The sequence below is a fragment of the Colossoma macropomum genome, unplaced genomic scaffold (genome assembly GCF_904425465.1).
Source record: "Colossoma macropomum unplaced genomic scaffold, Colossoma_macropomum, whole genome shotgun sequence".
In the NCBI taxonomy this organism is placed as follows: Eukaryota; Metazoa; Chordata; class Actinopteri; order Characiformes; family Serrasalmidae; genus Colossoma; species Colossoma macropomum.
In genome coordinates this window covers 8,188,745-8,204,517 of record NW_023494802.1, presented here as the reverse complement: position 1 = coordinate 8,204,517, position 15,773 = coordinate 8,188,745, and the positions used below count along the sequence as shown (strand labels likewise).

The 15,773-nt window shown below is 41.7% G+C and overlaps 1 protein-coding gene across 10 annotated transcripts in view; it reads right to left on the bottom strand.

The window, feature by feature from the left end:
• Nucleotides 1–15,773, bottom strand: part of huwe1 (HECT, UBA and WWE domain containing E3 ubiquitin protein ligase 1) — a 45,122-nt gene that overhangs the window by 28,485 nt on the left and 864 nt on the right. For 7 of the 10 annotated variants that reach the window (XM_036591929.1, XM_036591938.1, XM_036591936.1 and 4 more), the window contains exons 1-31: nucleotides 13,951–14,139; nucleotides 11,140–11,189; nucleotides 10,896–10,965; nucleotides 10,711–10,809; nucleotides 10,414–10,620; nucleotides 9,256–9,408; nucleotides 8,945–9,007; nucleotides 8,747–8,824; nucleotides 8,556–8,603; nucleotides 8,289–8,457; nucleotides 8,071–8,171; nucleotides 7,657–7,807; nucleotides 7,415–7,542; nucleotides 6,899–7,039; nucleotides 6,670–6,775; nucleotides 6,451–6,558; nucleotides 6,254–6,355; nucleotides 6,085–6,165; nucleotides 4,819–4,925; nucleotides 4,245–4,422; nucleotides 3,929–4,020; nucleotides 3,627–3,829; nucleotides 3,424–3,481; nucleotides 3,017–3,193; nucleotides 2,632–2,877; nucleotides 2,371–2,504; nucleotides 1,776–1,897; nucleotides 1,349–1,537; nucleotides 880–1,096; nucleotides 658–780; nucleotides 319–556 (exon numbers count right to left, since the gene is read on the bottom strand). In XM_036591929.1, coding sequence (XP_036447822.1) covers nucleotides 319–556; nucleotides 658–780; nucleotides 880–1,096; nucleotides 1,349–1,537; nucleotides 1,776–1,897; nucleotides 2,371–2,504; nucleotides 2,632–2,877; nucleotides 3,017–3,193; nucleotides 3,424–3,481; nucleotides 3,627–3,829; nucleotides 3,929–4,020; nucleotides 4,245–4,422; nucleotides 4,819–4,925; nucleotides 6,085–6,165; nucleotides 6,254–6,355; nucleotides 6,451–6,558; nucleotides 6,670–6,775; nucleotides 6,899–7,039; nucleotides 7,415–7,542; nucleotides 7,657–7,807; nucleotides 8,071–8,171; nucleotides 8,289–8,457; nucleotides 8,556–8,603; nucleotides 8,747–8,824; nucleotides 8,945–9,007; nucleotides 9,256–9,408; nucleotides 10,414–10,620; nucleotides 10,711–10,809; nucleotides 10,896–10,940 — 3,864 coding nt within the window. In that variant the 5' untranslated portion in view covers nucleotides 10,941–10,965; nucleotides 11,140–11,189; nucleotides 13,951–14,139. Of the gene's footprint in view, nucleotides 1–318; nucleotides 557–657; nucleotides 781–879; nucleotides 1,097–1,348; nucleotides 1,538–1,775; nucleotides 1,898–2,370; nucleotides 2,505–2,631; nucleotides 2,878–3,016; nucleotides 3,194–3,423; nucleotides 3,482–3,626; nucleotides 3,830–3,928; nucleotides 4,021–4,244; nucleotides 4,423–4,818; nucleotides 4,926–6,084; nucleotides 6,166–6,253; nucleotides 6,356–6,450; nucleotides 6,559–6,669; nucleotides 6,776–6,898; nucleotides 7,040–7,414; nucleotides 7,543–7,656; nucleotides 7,808–8,070; nucleotides 8,172–8,288; nucleotides 8,458–8,555; nucleotides 8,604–8,746; nucleotides 8,825–8,944; nucleotides 9,008–9,255; nucleotides 9,409–10,413; nucleotides 10,621–10,710; nucleotides 10,810–10,895; nucleotides 10,966–11,139; nucleotides 11,190–13,950; nucleotides 14,140–15,773 lie in introns of those variants that run through there. The other 3 variants (XM_036591935.1, XM_036591930.1, XM_036591928.1) reach the window with 3 other exon arrangements.

Below are 15,773 nucleotides of genomic sequence, written 5' to 3'. Positions count from 1 at the left end.
CTTATCAGTGATTTACATCTGACTTCACAATAATTCAACGATGATCCTTTTGAAAACTATTTAATGCATTATAAAATCTCACATTATCACAATTTCATCAATTTATTTTACAATATGATTCAGATTTTTAAAAAAAAGTAAATACTGTAAAAGAAAAGTTTCGCCATACAGTCCATTCCTACTTTAATGTATATTTTCTAATCCTTTCTAGCGTTTCAAAATCGATGCACTTAAATGCACTTTAGATTAATGAGTACTTTGTTCCAATGTATAATCACATTCGTATTTATGCAGTCATATGGAATAGTGTATTCTGACCTTCTGAGTGACGATGAGGAAACGCAGGGCGCTGAACTGTGGTGTGGTGGAGGGTGCTCCAGGCACTTTGGCGGGCAGAGAGTGGGGAGAGTCCAGCACTGTGCTGGGGTTCACCATCTTCTCCACCAGCATCAGCCAAGCATCAAGGAACTCACCAGTCCCATCAGGCAGCTCAGGGTGCTCCAGCCCTTCAGACACTGGCACCTTACCTCCCATTGACAGAGCCCAGTTAAACGTCCTGAGGAGTACAGTGGCAAAGAAGCAGGAAACAGATTAGATAATGATACCAATAACTGTGTGTCAAACAGTGCTGGGAAGAGCAGATATTTCATTACTCACTCAAACAGGGCATCGTGGCCTCCAGAGCAAAAGAATTTCTGCAGCATCAGGTGGTAGGGATACTTCCTCTCGTCAAACAGCATGGGTGAAGTGAAGCCCACAGAACAGATAAAGAACGTCAGCCTGATCAGAAGCGGACACACAAGTTTATTTACACATGCAAAACACCCACACATGTAATAGGAACATGGGACAGGTGAGGAGAGGCTGTGGATGGTGTACCTAAAGCGAGGAGTGGGAGTATATGGAGGCGGCTGCCAGCTCAGGCCCTTGGTTAGTAATTTGGTAAGGGAGGACGCGGTGGCACGTGCTGCAGGTGTGGGGGCGGTGCCCGTGCTGGTGGTGTGGTGGGAGCGCCGCTGACGAACAGGTGAACCCACACAAAGCTTCACCAGCAGGCCAAATAGCTCAGCCAACGCCCGACCCAAACGAGACGATGCTTAGGGGACAAGTACAGAAATTTAGGTTAGCAGTGTTTTACAAGCCTAAACACCCATACCAGTGATTACTATCTATGTCCATAAGCACCACTCTGTTAAAAAAACAAAGTTTGTTTTGTTACAGGCCTTCAACTGAGAAATAATAAAACTCAAACAGCAAAATAAAGCTTACATTATTATTTTTTAAAGCCACTTATTCAAAAACCAAAGAGCTGAATAAAAAACAGCCTGATAGTGATGTTGGGACTGACCAGAGAGCAAAGGTTTGATCTGTTTGATGCGCGTTGCCATGGCAGGAGTGAGTTTGGATTTAGCCTTCGGGTCAGTGGCTGAGGGCTCATCTGTCTCCATGGGAGCGAGGGAGTCTCCATCCAGGCCCATGCCCTCCAGTAGGCCCTGTGCAGACGGGTCCACCCCCACAGACAAAGTCTCTGCCTCGGCTGGAAATAACACCAGGGGAGAGACAAAACACATTGAAAAACAACATGAAAATAGGTTCCCAGAATGAAAACTGTGAAAAAGAAGTCATGAACAGGGCTTATGTCTATGTGTTCCATTTGAAACTGAAGTAAAAGGCCTTAGAAAAACATGGAAAAAAGTAGCACGCTTAAGATTAGAGGTAATTAAAATAAATATATTGATAAAAGACAAAAGAGGGGAGGTATTATGCAAAATCACCATGGTGCAGTGTTTTACCGGTTCTCCTGCCTCCACTGGCTGCAGTACTGCTGGATGGTTTTTCTTCCTTAGGCACTAGTTTCTGCATGTCAGCCTGGCCAAACTCACAGCCAGGAGGGAGACTGAAGAGCAAAACAAACAAACAAACAAACAAACAATTGAATACATGAAACTCCTCTACATGGCCTTGGGACAAAAGACTAGTTAAATCTTAAGGCCTCAAGCAGAGAAATTTTGCCATTTGAACACAAAAAAATTGGTCACAAAGCTAGACAGAAGGGATGTTGTCAAGAGAGAATTTCAGAGTCAAAACACTGTTTATTAAGCAAGTTATAGATCTTAAAAAATGAATTCTATACCAATTGTTAATCATAAAGACAAAGAAATTTTTTTTTGATAGTATGATAGTTTTCCTAAATCTGCCACACTCTGGTAAAGTGAGAAAGTTAGGCATCATTTCTTGATCTAACACAAAGATATCACAAGCACAAAGCTTGGCGTAGCATCTAATGTGTTGAGGTAGCAGACAATGGAGAGCTCAGGACTGTTGAGTGCAGTGGAAGCAAGTGTAAGGTGAGTTGAGTGTAGTGTTGACCTGTTGGGTGTGCAGAGGGACAGTAGCACAGTGCTCTCCCACACCAGGGAGCAGTAGAGCTGACTCAGCTTATTGAGCACACTCAGACCCAGCTGGGAGCCCCACTGGTTCACCGAGATGGCCCGTATCTCGCTCTGAGAGAACACAGAGGGAGAGAGGGAGAGGGAGAGAGCATTATAACTTATGCTCACTTCAAATGGAAAATTGACTAATTCTAACAAATAAGGTGACCATTTTTTTCTTTTAAGCTAAAACTCTCACCTGTCCAACTCTGCAAGTGTGGACGAACATGAGGATATACGCATGTGCAGCAGTGAGCGCATGCAGGAGAGGCGTGGCACGGGCAGACAGTGTGGCGTCTGTGACGTGGCCAGCATTGGCCAGTTCTCTCAGTAGAACTGAACCACCCGGCACCTCAATAGGCCGATGGAGTGGCTCCAGAGCTGAGAGAATGCTGTCCAACTGGCACAAGCCCTCCTGCAGAACCTTCGGTTCGTGGGATAGTGTCTAAGCCAGGAAAATGGTAGTTTAAAAGGTATTCTCTCAAATAAAATGAAAAGTCCCTCAGTCATCAAACAAAGTTCATTCTAACTATGTGACATTCAGAATACAAAAGATAAATCATGTGCAATATTGTGTGTCTCACCAAAATTGATTTGCATACGCCAGCTACAGCCTGGCAGGCGGCAGAGGTGGGAAAGTCAATGGGCAAGTTGGGAAGCCCTAAAATCGACACCAGGGGTAGGAGGCCTTTCTGGTTCACAAACTCCTGACAGTGGTCGTCTGTTGTATTATTACTCAAAATCGACTCCACAAATTTCATCTTGAAGTAAGAAACAGACAAAAACAAACAAAATCTTCATCAGAACATGGTACATTAACCTGAACCAGATGAATGGCATATCCTTTGGTAAATAATTGTATTTAGATTAATAAGCACTGCTCTCTGAGAAATAAATAAAATATTGCTTTAAGCTGCAGAGCATAATAAAAATGAGATGCAGGCCAAGGATGCTGAGCAGCCATTTCACAATTAGCTGAATCAGCACTTACCACATTGAGAATGTAATCCATAAGGGGAATGGGGATCCGCTCTTCTGTGCCAACCACTCTGCAAAAATACAGTCTGTTTACTCACCAAGGCAGTGTCTCACAAGCTCATTCAATTCAAACACACTCCCTTAGAATCAATGTAAGACAATATTTTCCTCCCAAGACATCTGCAATCAAACCACTCATTATATTAGAGCACTCACTGTCTGTTGCTCTCTGGTTCCCCCTGCTGCTGGCTGAATGTGTGCAGAGCCTCTTCTTCCTCTTCATCCTCACTGGAGGCTTCCTCCGCTGCATGGTTGGACCGAGCAGGAGGCACTGTGACAGTCCCATCTGCTTTCTGAATAGAAGGTTTCTGGCAGATGTACTCAGGAGCTCTGCCCAAGTTGCAGATCTCCTCCAACAACTGACAGGAAAGACATTACAGAAAATATCATGTAATTTAAGAAAATAACATTAAGGCAAAGTGCACAAGAGAAACACAAAATATCATTATCCACTCAACCTTAATGATAGCAGTTGTGGCATCAGTTTTCAGTGTAGGCTGGTGCCTCATGAGCTCATCCACAGCACTGCCCAAATTAGAGGCAGTGTCCCCTGCAACACAAACACATACAGTCTTCATCTCTGAACCACTGCTTTTTTTCAGTATCTTCATTAGTTTCAATTTATTTTGCTGTAGTAAAGTCACCCAAACCTAGTAAAAGTATTTCAATCACATTTCATTTAAATTACAATACAAGCAAAAAGTGTCTAGACTACTTATTCTAACTTACGGCTTCTTTCAGCGACATGTGGCAGCTCACCATAGTGGCACTTACCCAGGGGGTCAGAGCTGCGCCGGCGTCGCATGGCTGGCAGGTAGTCAGGTGACAGCAGTACCTTGAACAGGCGCTCAAAGGGCTGGCACTGGACGAATGAGTGCAAGCCACGGGCGTTTAGGCACAGGGCACTGAAGACATTGGGCAGGGAACCCAGCACCTCTCGGGTGGCAGGGACCTGCAGAGAGAGAGACTGTGAGAGAAGATCGGAGCGGAGTTGGGAAGGAACGAGTGAGAGAAAGGAGTCAGGGGAGACGCCAGAAACAAGACTGTCCAACACATGCTGTGTGAGCTGCTGAGAAAGTGAGAAAATGGGAAATTGCTGGCAAGTGAAGAGTGAATGAGGCTGGGAAAACAACATAAGCAAAAAAGGCTGTGGGGGGTGGGCACAACAATAACAACAAAGACAGTGGGATATCAAGAATGAAATGTGGGTGGTGTGACAAGATGTCTGTTTGACAACGACTCACTACATGAAGAACAAGTTCTGAATTACGGAATGTGTGGTAAATGAAAGTGAAAGGAGGAGCCAGCAGAGAATGAGGGTAGGAGAAAATTGAGAATGCAGACTCACATCTTTGATGAGCAGTGCATGTAGCATGACATCTGTGAGGCCATTGTCCTGCAGGGAGGAGAGCAGGGATGGCTCCTGGAACACAAACACTGTCACCACCTCCGTTGCTGTGAGAGTGAGAGTGAGAGAGCGAGAGTGAGAGAGCGAGACAGAGAGCGAGAGCGAGAGAGAGAGAGAGAGAGAGATATTTCATATACACCTTTTAGTGAGATTGTTAAACTTGTTCTTTCAGAGATGAGAGAAGTTTCCAGGAGGAAGACTGATAATACATTACCAACGGAGTGGTACAAGAGGAGTTTTCACAGGTTCTTACCTGAACGGGCTCTTTCTAGTTGCATTATTTTTAGGGATGCACAATTTCAAAAACAATAAATAAATAAAGTTAAAAATAAACTAAAATAAGACTTTCAGCATCAGACAGATGTTTAGATTTGATTAATATTTCGAAAAAAGTTATTTCATGATGCATTCATTGCACCGAGTGAATGTAAGAGCAGGACATTTCGGCATTAACATTACTGTTTGGAGGCTTTGCTGAAACGCCTGCGTTTTATTCACTGCATTTTTAGCCCTTTAAAAAAAGTTTGCTATTTCTCAGTAATGCTAACCAAGATCTAGTCTCACTTTTAAAAACATTTATTAGGCTCCGTAGAGGGGAAAAAAAGTCAAATACATCACTTCGTCTCCAATACTTGGTACTCTAATGCATCCTCTTGTCTTATTAACTGTACCCATCCTGTCAGGTAAGAATTACAACAATCTCTTGAAACTCCTGTCCATTTTAGTCTACTCTACACTGAGTTTGCGCTTCATGACTAAGCAGAACACAACACTGACAATCCCGCATTCCAGGATGACAACTGCAGGGTGTCTATACACAATTCAGCAGACATGATGGAACACCATCATTTTCATTACATTGTCAAACATTTCAAACGTTTATTTACAGCATTCAGCAGCTTCCCACTGGCTTCTATCAGGTAATTTAAGTAAACGGGTCTTTTTTTTTTTTTAAACCATGTCACAACATAGATGCAACAGATAGAGATTAGCCTAAAAATGCTGGAATATTCAATGGCAAATAATAAGTCTCAGACAAACATTAAACATGCAAAGCAGAGATTTCAGTCTACTTGTAACCATGTCATCTTTGCCATCGTTTGCCCTTGTCTGGTTAAGGTCCTTGAAGCCTGAGCTACACACAGCTGTGGACAGACAATGCGACTTTTTAACTGCACCAGCAATCCCCTTGCTCACTGTGCTCACCCAGGAGGAAGAGTGACGGTCCATAATACTCGGCATTACTGATGATGTGCTTCAGAGAGGTAGGAAGAGACCCATCCATCACTGCAGAGAGACAGTGAGGCATTAAACCCTTATAGGCAATAATGAAACACATAACTGAATTTAATTCTAAGCATGTTTGTCTTCTTACCATGGCGAATGCCATCTGAAAAGGCAGGGTCCTGAATGGCTTTCTTCAAAAAGTTCAACATGGATTTCAACAGAGCTGCCCTCTGAGGGATACACTGCACACCTGTAATTTACAGAGAAGAAAACACTCATCCATTATTGAGATGTTTGGGGCAAAAGACATCAGACTCAGCCCGCTGGGAAGTTTATTTGATTCACCTGCTCTGGGCGTGCTCACTGTGCTGGTCTGAGCACGAGGGTCTGCCTCTGCTCTGGAGCCTGCAGAGGTGGAGGGCCCTGGACTGCTCTCCATGGCAACCTCAGACACTGCAGGAACACCACCACTTAGAGCTGCATTTTATTATGAAAAATACACTACCTGATAGCAATGACTGCTGAGTCTATCAACCTTCTAACATAACAAGAAAAGGAACTGACTGTCCATGTCTGTGTCCATGTCCTCAGTTTCAGCAGCTGTGCTGGGCCTCTGGATCTTTGGCTTGATGACAAAAGGGCACTCTTTCCTGGACAGGTCCACCTCATGCTGCACAGAAACAAAGCAGTCATATGAGAGAGAAAGCACATTCCATTAACAAAGAGCTGAATGCTAGAACTGAATAAGCCAGAGCAGAGCACGAGACTATGCAGTACAGTGCTGTGTGGGTACCTCCAGTCTGCAGATGAAGATGGAAAGGCCGCTGTGGGACTGAAAGGCAGCCATGTCCAGATTGGTGATAAGGTCCACAACACGAACCGCCCGAGTCACAAAGGTGATCTGGTCTTGCTCATCCCCCAAGAACTTAATTACCTACAGAAAGAGACACAAAGCTCATAAGAATGCATGAAATAAAATAGCCATAAAGGGGCAGCAAAACAAAAACTACTTAAAATAAGGAGCAAGAGAATAAAAAAAAAAAAGAACACTACTAATAATAACACACAATAGTCATCATTAAACAGCTGCTAACAACAGGTCCAATCCACTACTTGTTATAATAATTGGCCTAAATGTGCCTATTGATGTTCTTTAACCTTAAAGGTGTTCTAGCATACAGAACCAACAATATACTCAGTAAAGTTCATTGTGATGAAATTTAGTACCATAACAACAACACACCTTCATACTGCCAACCCTGAGATGAGAGCAGGAAAGACAGAGAAAAGGAGAGATGGGAGCACAAACCTTCAACAAGGCCTCCATCATCCCACAAGAGACTAACGCCTCCCCACCAGCATCATAACTGGCCAAGTGGTACAGGAAAGAAAAGAGGGCTGTAGCAAATTGGTGCGGGTATGGCTCCATCAGTGGGTCTGTTTTGCAATAAAGACAGAACAAGATACAGATGTCAGATCCGACATTCTTGAACAACAACAGTGTATCTGACGATCACTGTATTTGATAGTGACAGTTATTGTAACCCTCACCAATCATGGCTTGTATGCAGTTGCGGACCAATACAGGCAAGAAGCCATGGTAGGAAGCTGTGCCAGTGCAATCGATGATATTTGAAAGCTTAGGAGTCCGCTCCAAGTGGACTATCGATGTCAAAGTGCGCAAGGAAGCAGCCTTTATGTCCTGTCATAAAGATCATGTATGCAAGTTCACCAAAATGAACACAGACCTCCTATAATTGTAACTGATCGGAAATTTATCACAAAAAATATTTATGACATTTAAGGCTCAAATCAAACATGCACTAGGATGACTTAAAATAAATAATAAAAAAAAATCTTTCCAATCATATTGGTGCAATGACTTAAGTAAGAATTGAGGACACCTGACACTTGTTTTAATGTAGCTGGGATATTACAATGCTGGGAGTCAGGGTCATATCTTACCACTAGCTGTTTATCTGTGATCTGCAGGACATCCACCAGCTCCTCTATCAGCCCGTTGTAGAGTATACTGTTGGCTGACTCCTGGAGGGCGTTTGAGTACACTACAGAAAAATCAGCACAAAACATCCATCTCAGCAGATGTAGAGTGTTGGTCTGGACATTGTTTGATGAAAATGAATTGTGGCCTTATTTTCGTCATGGCCTGAGAGTTCACTCACCCAGTATGGAGATGGCATGCAGTCTAGCCTGCACGGCCTGCAGTCTCTTCTTGTGGTTCGAGAAACCGTGCGCCAGACGGATGTGTGTGAATAGCAGGGTCTGCTTGTCTTTAGGGATGTTATACATGACCGTCAGCGACTCCATGATCTCAGATGGACTCTCCGAGATCTGAGCATGCACCAGGGAAAAGCCACGATTAAATTCAAGTGTTATCAATAAGGCCATTAAGGGCATTGCCACAATGATTGAGAATAACAGGAGCTCACCTTATCAAGTTGTTCAATGTGGATGTAGTGTAGCGTGTTGCTGCTGGACTGTAGAAATAAGAATAATAAAAACAAAACAAAACTCATTATTTGCTAAGTTTGCTTACAAAATAACACAACACCAGACTAGCTATTTATGAACTCTGTATGAAGAAAGAAACTATCAGAAATAATGCAGAATGAATTCTTACCTTCTTCTCCACTTTGACCTCAGAGCTAGGCTCAGCATAGAACTCAAAGTGCAGAGTGGTGGCACTGGGTGGGTATTTCTGCATACACAATGAAGAAATTGAGCATCAGAACACGGTGTGACCTAATAAAACAACCTAGCAATGTATTTTTCAATACGTGCACAGTAAAAACACTGTATAAGGGGCATAATGGCTTACCGTCATGGGCAGATCTCTGCAGCACTCAGCCAGACCAAAGCCATTTTCCTTCCCTCCCCAGCTCTGCATGGAGATAAATACATTAGAAAAAATATGTAATGGATGAGAGAAAAGAACTTTCAGCCATAGTAAATCAGCGAACTGAATCCATAGCACACTTGAACACATACAACTTAGGTCTAAATTATGTTTCACTAAACTCACTTAAGCATGCAACCAGTAAACACTGAAATGGTTTTGGCCAAAATGGCACCCATTCCAACAGTCTTCTCTGGTGAACAAAGTTAAGAGACTATCACAGCCAATCTTACCTCAGCCAGGTGTTGCAGGCGGGCAAGCAGAGGGCTCCTCTTGTCCGAGCCCAGCCTGGTGATGTAGTTGGAGCGCTTGCTGAACACATACAAGAGGTTCAGCACAGACAGCACCACTTGCATGTCGCATGATGCTAAAAGGGTGGTCAAGTGCTGTAGGGCCAGAGAAAGAGGGGACAGAAAGTTGTATACATCTGTATTGAACTTGTTAAAGTCAACAAGTGCTGGATGGTACTGATAAAATTCAATACAGGGTGATTCAAAAAGATTCATCCGATTTCAAAGCGCCATATTTTTACAACCGTGAGGTGCCTACGAACCTATCACATACCAACTGAAAGAGGGGGTCACAGAGTTTCTGACTGTCACCGGAAGATGGCTCCCTTCAGTCTGCAAGGAGATGGCGATCCCTGAGCAGAAAGCAGTTTGTGTTCACTTCAATAAGAGTGAATCTGCCATAACCGTGCAATGTGATTTTTATCGGCAGTGAACCTCCAACAGCTCAGAGCATTCGTCGTTGGTTCCACAACACTGGATGATCTCCGAAATCGCATTGAAAGAGCCATGAGTACAGTGACACCTGACATGCTCAATCGAGTATAGGATGAATTAGACTATCGCGTTGATGTTGTCCGTACAGCTGGAGGAGGCCATATTGCACTTTATGCTCACTTAAACCATTCACAATTTGCTGCATTATTCTGTAATGATTTACAAGTGAAAAATCATTTTGAAATCAGATGAATCTTTTTGAATCTCCCTGTATAACAATAATACCAATTACCACAGTAGTATGGTATCAGACGATTTAGGTTTGAAATAACAAAAAGACAACAAGATGATGGATTACTGTGTACTGCTACTCTATGGTAAGGGCATCTTAACCTGACATATTTTGTATTGATCTGACTGTTTCTTCTATTTCCTTCTCTTAATAGTATTATAAACGGTAAGCAGACTGGAACCACATTTCCTAATGAACTCATCATAATAATATTTGTTAACCACAGAGTGTGATAACAGCAGTTTTCAAAAATGGCATTCATTTGTCTCCATACAGCCCATACCCTTATATGGGCACAACAACAACTAATAAAAGACGATGCATCTTCAGAAGACTATGGCATTCACGTGTAATGGAAAAGGCCTTTTTAATACCTCTATGGAGCTGTACAGGTGCCGAGAGAAGCTGTACTCTATCAACAGGGCTGTGAAGTTCAGCACCGCCAACAGCAAGGCTTTGAGCTGCCCATTGTCTGGTCGATCACAAACCAGCATCCAGGACATGTTCTCCACTGTCTGTCCAGCGTCACAGAGGATGCCATCGAAGCGGTCCAGGAGGTCTACCCAATGGTACAACTCACACTGCCAAGAAAGAGAAAGAGCCATAAGAATACTACAACTAAACACAGGAGCACCACAGTTGTTCAAATAACCCTTTACTTTTGTAATCACCTTGCCAATGTTCCATGTTTTGATGTGCTGCAGCTCCAGCAGCAACTGCTCATCACTGCATCCTTTCAGCTTCTCTATGAGCGTCCTGCAGTCAGCAGGCTGAGGGCAGAGGGGCAATATTTAGGATATGGATGCAGTGAAGAGACCTTATAACACACATGCACACATACATATAGGATACTGACCGCTTCAGTGGGGGTTTTCTTTAACTTGCTTCTGTCAACCTTCATGTTTACTGATTTCTACACTCTGCTCCTGCATAATCAGCATTAATCAAAAGAATTAATGCCCAAAAGCAAAAAACTCATTTCACACAATACAAGTGCTACCATTCTGAAGTAGTATCATGTCAAATTTGCACTACAGAGTACAGCTGGAGTCAATATACAAAAAACATTGTCTTGCATGTATACATGAAAATCAACTTACGATAATTAATTTGGCAATTCCAACTTAACGGCATCTTTCACATGTAATACCTGTGATGAAAAACAGACACCATTAAAATGAAGCACACTGTCTGTGATATGGAGAAAAAAAGAAAATAACCTCTCTTTTTATTTCTTCAAATATCTCAGGGACGTATCCAGAGCCTAAAATTAGGGCAGTCTTACAAATATAAAAGCACTTTTTGTTGTTCTAAAAACTGTCAGTCTAAAGCTATTTGGCTTTTTTTAAACACCATGCCAACACTTAAATCACCACAACAAGAGCTGAATTTGCTCTCCGGGTGCCAGAGAAACCCTGCATGTTCATGAATTAAGAGTGCTGTCAGAATAGGCTATTCATTCAGAAAATCAGTGTGCTCTGCTATGAGAACGATCAGAACGTGCCCTCAGTGATCTGGTCAAAAGGCTAGAGAGCTCCAGAGCAGCCATTTCAAATGGTAGGCATGGTAACCAGGCGTCAGAGATAGCAAATTTCATTTCTGGATGGATTTTGAGGTAGTTGTCCTCAAACTGCACAAAATTAATAAATAAAACAAAACATATTTTTCATATATCATATTTATGGTTCATGGATTAACATGATACCATGGGCATTTGAGCACAAACTGACAAAAACTTGATATATGGACTACTGCTCAGTTCGATGACAATTTTCAATCTCCTTTTCTGTTAAAAGAGCTTGGGCCACCAGCAAGAAGATTACACTTTAAGTACCTGATTTAAACTATCCTAGGCCAAATTCTTTCAATTGAGGGGTGAAGTACAAGTCATTACAGACACTACACCACTGTAGGCCTTTAAATTGTGGACAATTTAAACAATTTAAAACCAGTAAAACAAAAATATCCTTGTGTAGGTTTGCTGAAGCTGTTGCTGCCCAAAACCCATTCATACTAAAGCATGTTGAGGCACACGGCATCTATACAAGGCCTAGTTGAGGCACATGGCACCTATACAAGGCCCACAGATTAAAAACATTATCAGTCAAGCAATTGTATAGCACTTTCAACATGATTCAAGCAGATGGTGCAAAAAGCACTTTCTTCCTGTCAAAGTCCTCATTTAAAACATACCACTTCCCTGCAGCCCAAGTCATTCATTTCATTTTGTATGCCTATGACTGAGGTGTCGATGAACATGGTGCTACTAACATTTGTTATGAGAGCCATGTAAGAGATGAAACATGATTTGCACAATCTGATAACTAAATGGGATTACAATATCACAGAGCGCTATGTGTTTTTTCAATTTAAGCGCTTCTGCCTCATATGAAACGTGCCCAATTTTGCCAAATTGGTTGTTCTGCCAAGTAATAGACAGATGCCTACTGCATGACATGGGCACTGTCTAAATGTTCTAATAAAACAGTACAAAGGTCAAACAAATGGCAAAATCTATTTTAAAGATGTGATCACCAAAGAAATGTAAATGCAGACAAACTTAGAGGGAAAAAAAATGACAAAACATTTGGTACTCCACACGACTGAAACTATAATGGGAAGCAAATGTCTGAAAACTCAGAATGGTTCACACACACATTAATACACACTATCTATTAAATGATCCATCCGTGGCGATTACATCTAATATCAAACCTTCAGAAACCTACCCACAGCTACAAAGAGATACAAATTCCATTCAGTAAACGTATCTTGTACAAAAATAGATGCTGACATGCAACATTAACCAAATAATAAGCACTAAAGATGAGCTACTAGTCTGAATCTCACTGCAATGTTTACACACCTAATAAAACACTTCAGCTAGCAACAGCACTTCCGTCTGTGTCTAAATTGCAGTGCTAAATGATACTGAAAGCATAACAGAAAGAATTAGCCTCCTGTAAGTTTTTTAGGCTTCAGACAAACACAATGGCTATCATGCTAGCTGTACATCCCACTGCAGCCAAGTTAACTGCAATGCAACAGCAAAAAATGCACTGACGTGCGTCTGTACATTAACCTAGCTAGCTACAGTTAGCTAACCACAGCTTGCCAATAAACGACATTAAGAAAGCAAGCAGACAACCACCTTTTCTAGGGAGATATAAGATAAAAGCACCAGGCGAAAAAAACAGCACGTAGTCGAAATTCAATTTCACTGGCTAGCAACAGCTAAAAGGGCAGCTAACGCGTAATGTCTTAGCTAACCTAGCTACAAAATAATACGGGGGGCCACATAGCAAAAGCTAGCTAGGTTAGCTAGCTAACTTAAGCGGTGAGCTCTCCCTCACAGACTACTTAACTCAGCGAAAAAACATAAATGTCACCCCTTATACCAACACAAACACGTATGGACATTTGCATCAATGTGTGAATTAGTTGATGTAGGAGTATACCATTCAACAGCCGCATTCAGAAAAGAATGTGTCATTAGACCGCTGGGTTAGCTACCTAGCTAGCAGGCTACATAGTCTAGCCTCTTGCAAGCTAGCCAAGCTAGGAAAGTGCAATCGATTATTGCTCTCTAAGATGTCAACATAAACTTGCTCGACTACAAATATCTCTCCGAAACATTTTCTTTAGACAAGGGTTCAGTACAACAGCTAACATATATGTCGATGAAGGCTGAAAAGCAAAAGACAGCACTTAGCTAGCCCGACGCTCAACCTAAAAAAATCTTCTCCTCTCGGCTCCACATGCTCTTGTTGTCTAATCCAGCGCCCGGCTGTGGCGGGCCTGCCGAAGCCTCCACACTACTGTAATATAACAAGCTAATAAGGGACGATTACTCACAACACGGACACAAAACTCGTCCTCACACCCTACCACGGCCTTTCGCTCGTACGTACCCGGCAAACAGAACCCCGTTTCGGTCTAAATACTTCTCTACAAGCGTGAAATCGCTGGAAGATGCTCAGACGTACGGCTCTCGTACATGCGCTCTATCGTAGGCTGGCTGGCTGCTCAGCTAACTGAGAAACGCATAATATGTCGCTGAATCATTCCCCAAACAGGCCCGGCATAACACCGAGTGCGTGCTGGCGAGATTTCACAGCTTCACTGCTCCACTGACTGCGTAGCTCCCTAAAAGCCACACAGCTACGATATTATTTGCTGCATGTGGAGTTTATTAAGCAGTTTGGCAAAAAAGCCAGAGAGTTAGATTTAAAATGTCTACTGTTCACGAAGTATTTTCAATCCCAGCTTCTTCTTATTATTTCCACTCATACAAAGTTACTGCATTTACTGCCTTATTTATATTCTCATTTGACTCGTTTTTTTTATGTGCTGTGTTTAAGTTTATATTAAATCTTTCAGCATATCATAACTCTGCCAGTGAAGCACAGTACTCTGCCAGTATATTACCAACAAACAGATGTGTTAATGGTTGTATTAAAAAAAAAAACCACAATAAAGTTAATAAAATACATCAAGCTACAGGGTGCCTACATCAATCTGCATGTCAGTATTTCTCACATCGCTGCTGTCGGAAGAAAACCTCCATTTTTGTTGTTTTTCAATTTTTGACATAATTTGAAAATGTTGTCCTTTACATTGTGTGTATTACATGAAGAACCGACCAAAAGAAACGGCCACAAAACGACTTGGAAAAAAGTCTGATTCCACTGACTTACATTAAAGGTGAAGTAGGTTTTTTCCTTCTCCTGTAAAGTTATCATTTTGGAGATACAAGATTTTCTTCCAACAGCAGCGATATAAAGCTATGAGCGTGATATGACCGCAATCAAACCTTTACATGTGATTTATTTCTGCACTTAAACTGAATGGTGTGTCTTATTTTCATTGTTAAAAATGCATGGGCACAGATTTGAAGTCTTTGAAAAAGGAATAATAATAATAGTAATAATAATAATAATAATAATAATAATAACTATGCAGACAGTCCGACAGCCTGCGTGCAATAAGTGTGGTAATGTCTTAGGCCATAAACCCAACTTGCAATTAATGACAAAATGGCTATAAGAACAAAGTGACAATATTTTTCCCAATCTTGCAAAAATGAGGTCAAACCTTTAATTGGAAACAGACAGATTCTTCTCATGTCTGTTCTGATTTAGGTTCACTCTGCATACTGAATTATGCAGAATACTAAAGCGTATGTACGACAAGGTTAAAGGGGAATTCCACTGATTTTTAAATATTTGCATAATTGCATAATTAAATCATTAAGCTATCAACAAGTCACTCATAATGTCACTCATAGTGGTACGATGTGAAATGCTTCGCTCTAGAAAAACTTTACAGAGTCAGAATTGTCCACAGAGGTGGTCACAGAAACCAGATATCTGAAGAGGTTTATGCTTACAGAAAGCTAGCAGATGTAATGGTTGCGAATATGCTGCATCATTGCTAAACACTGTTTTAATATCTCTGTGACAACGTTTTGGGTCTAACATGTTTTCTACATACTTGGAGGGTGTCATGATGAAAAACAGTACCCAAAGAAATTTTAGACATTTAGCACTATTTTACCATTATTACCACTGCATATTAAAACTCAGGAGAGAAGTGTATCAGTGGTTTGATGGATAGTTCCTATATTTGTGTAACACACTCCACAACCCCTTGTTTCTGTCACCACCACTATAAAGAAATCTTAGTTGATGAGTTTCTCTACAGTAAACCATTTCACATCAAACCACTCTGAATG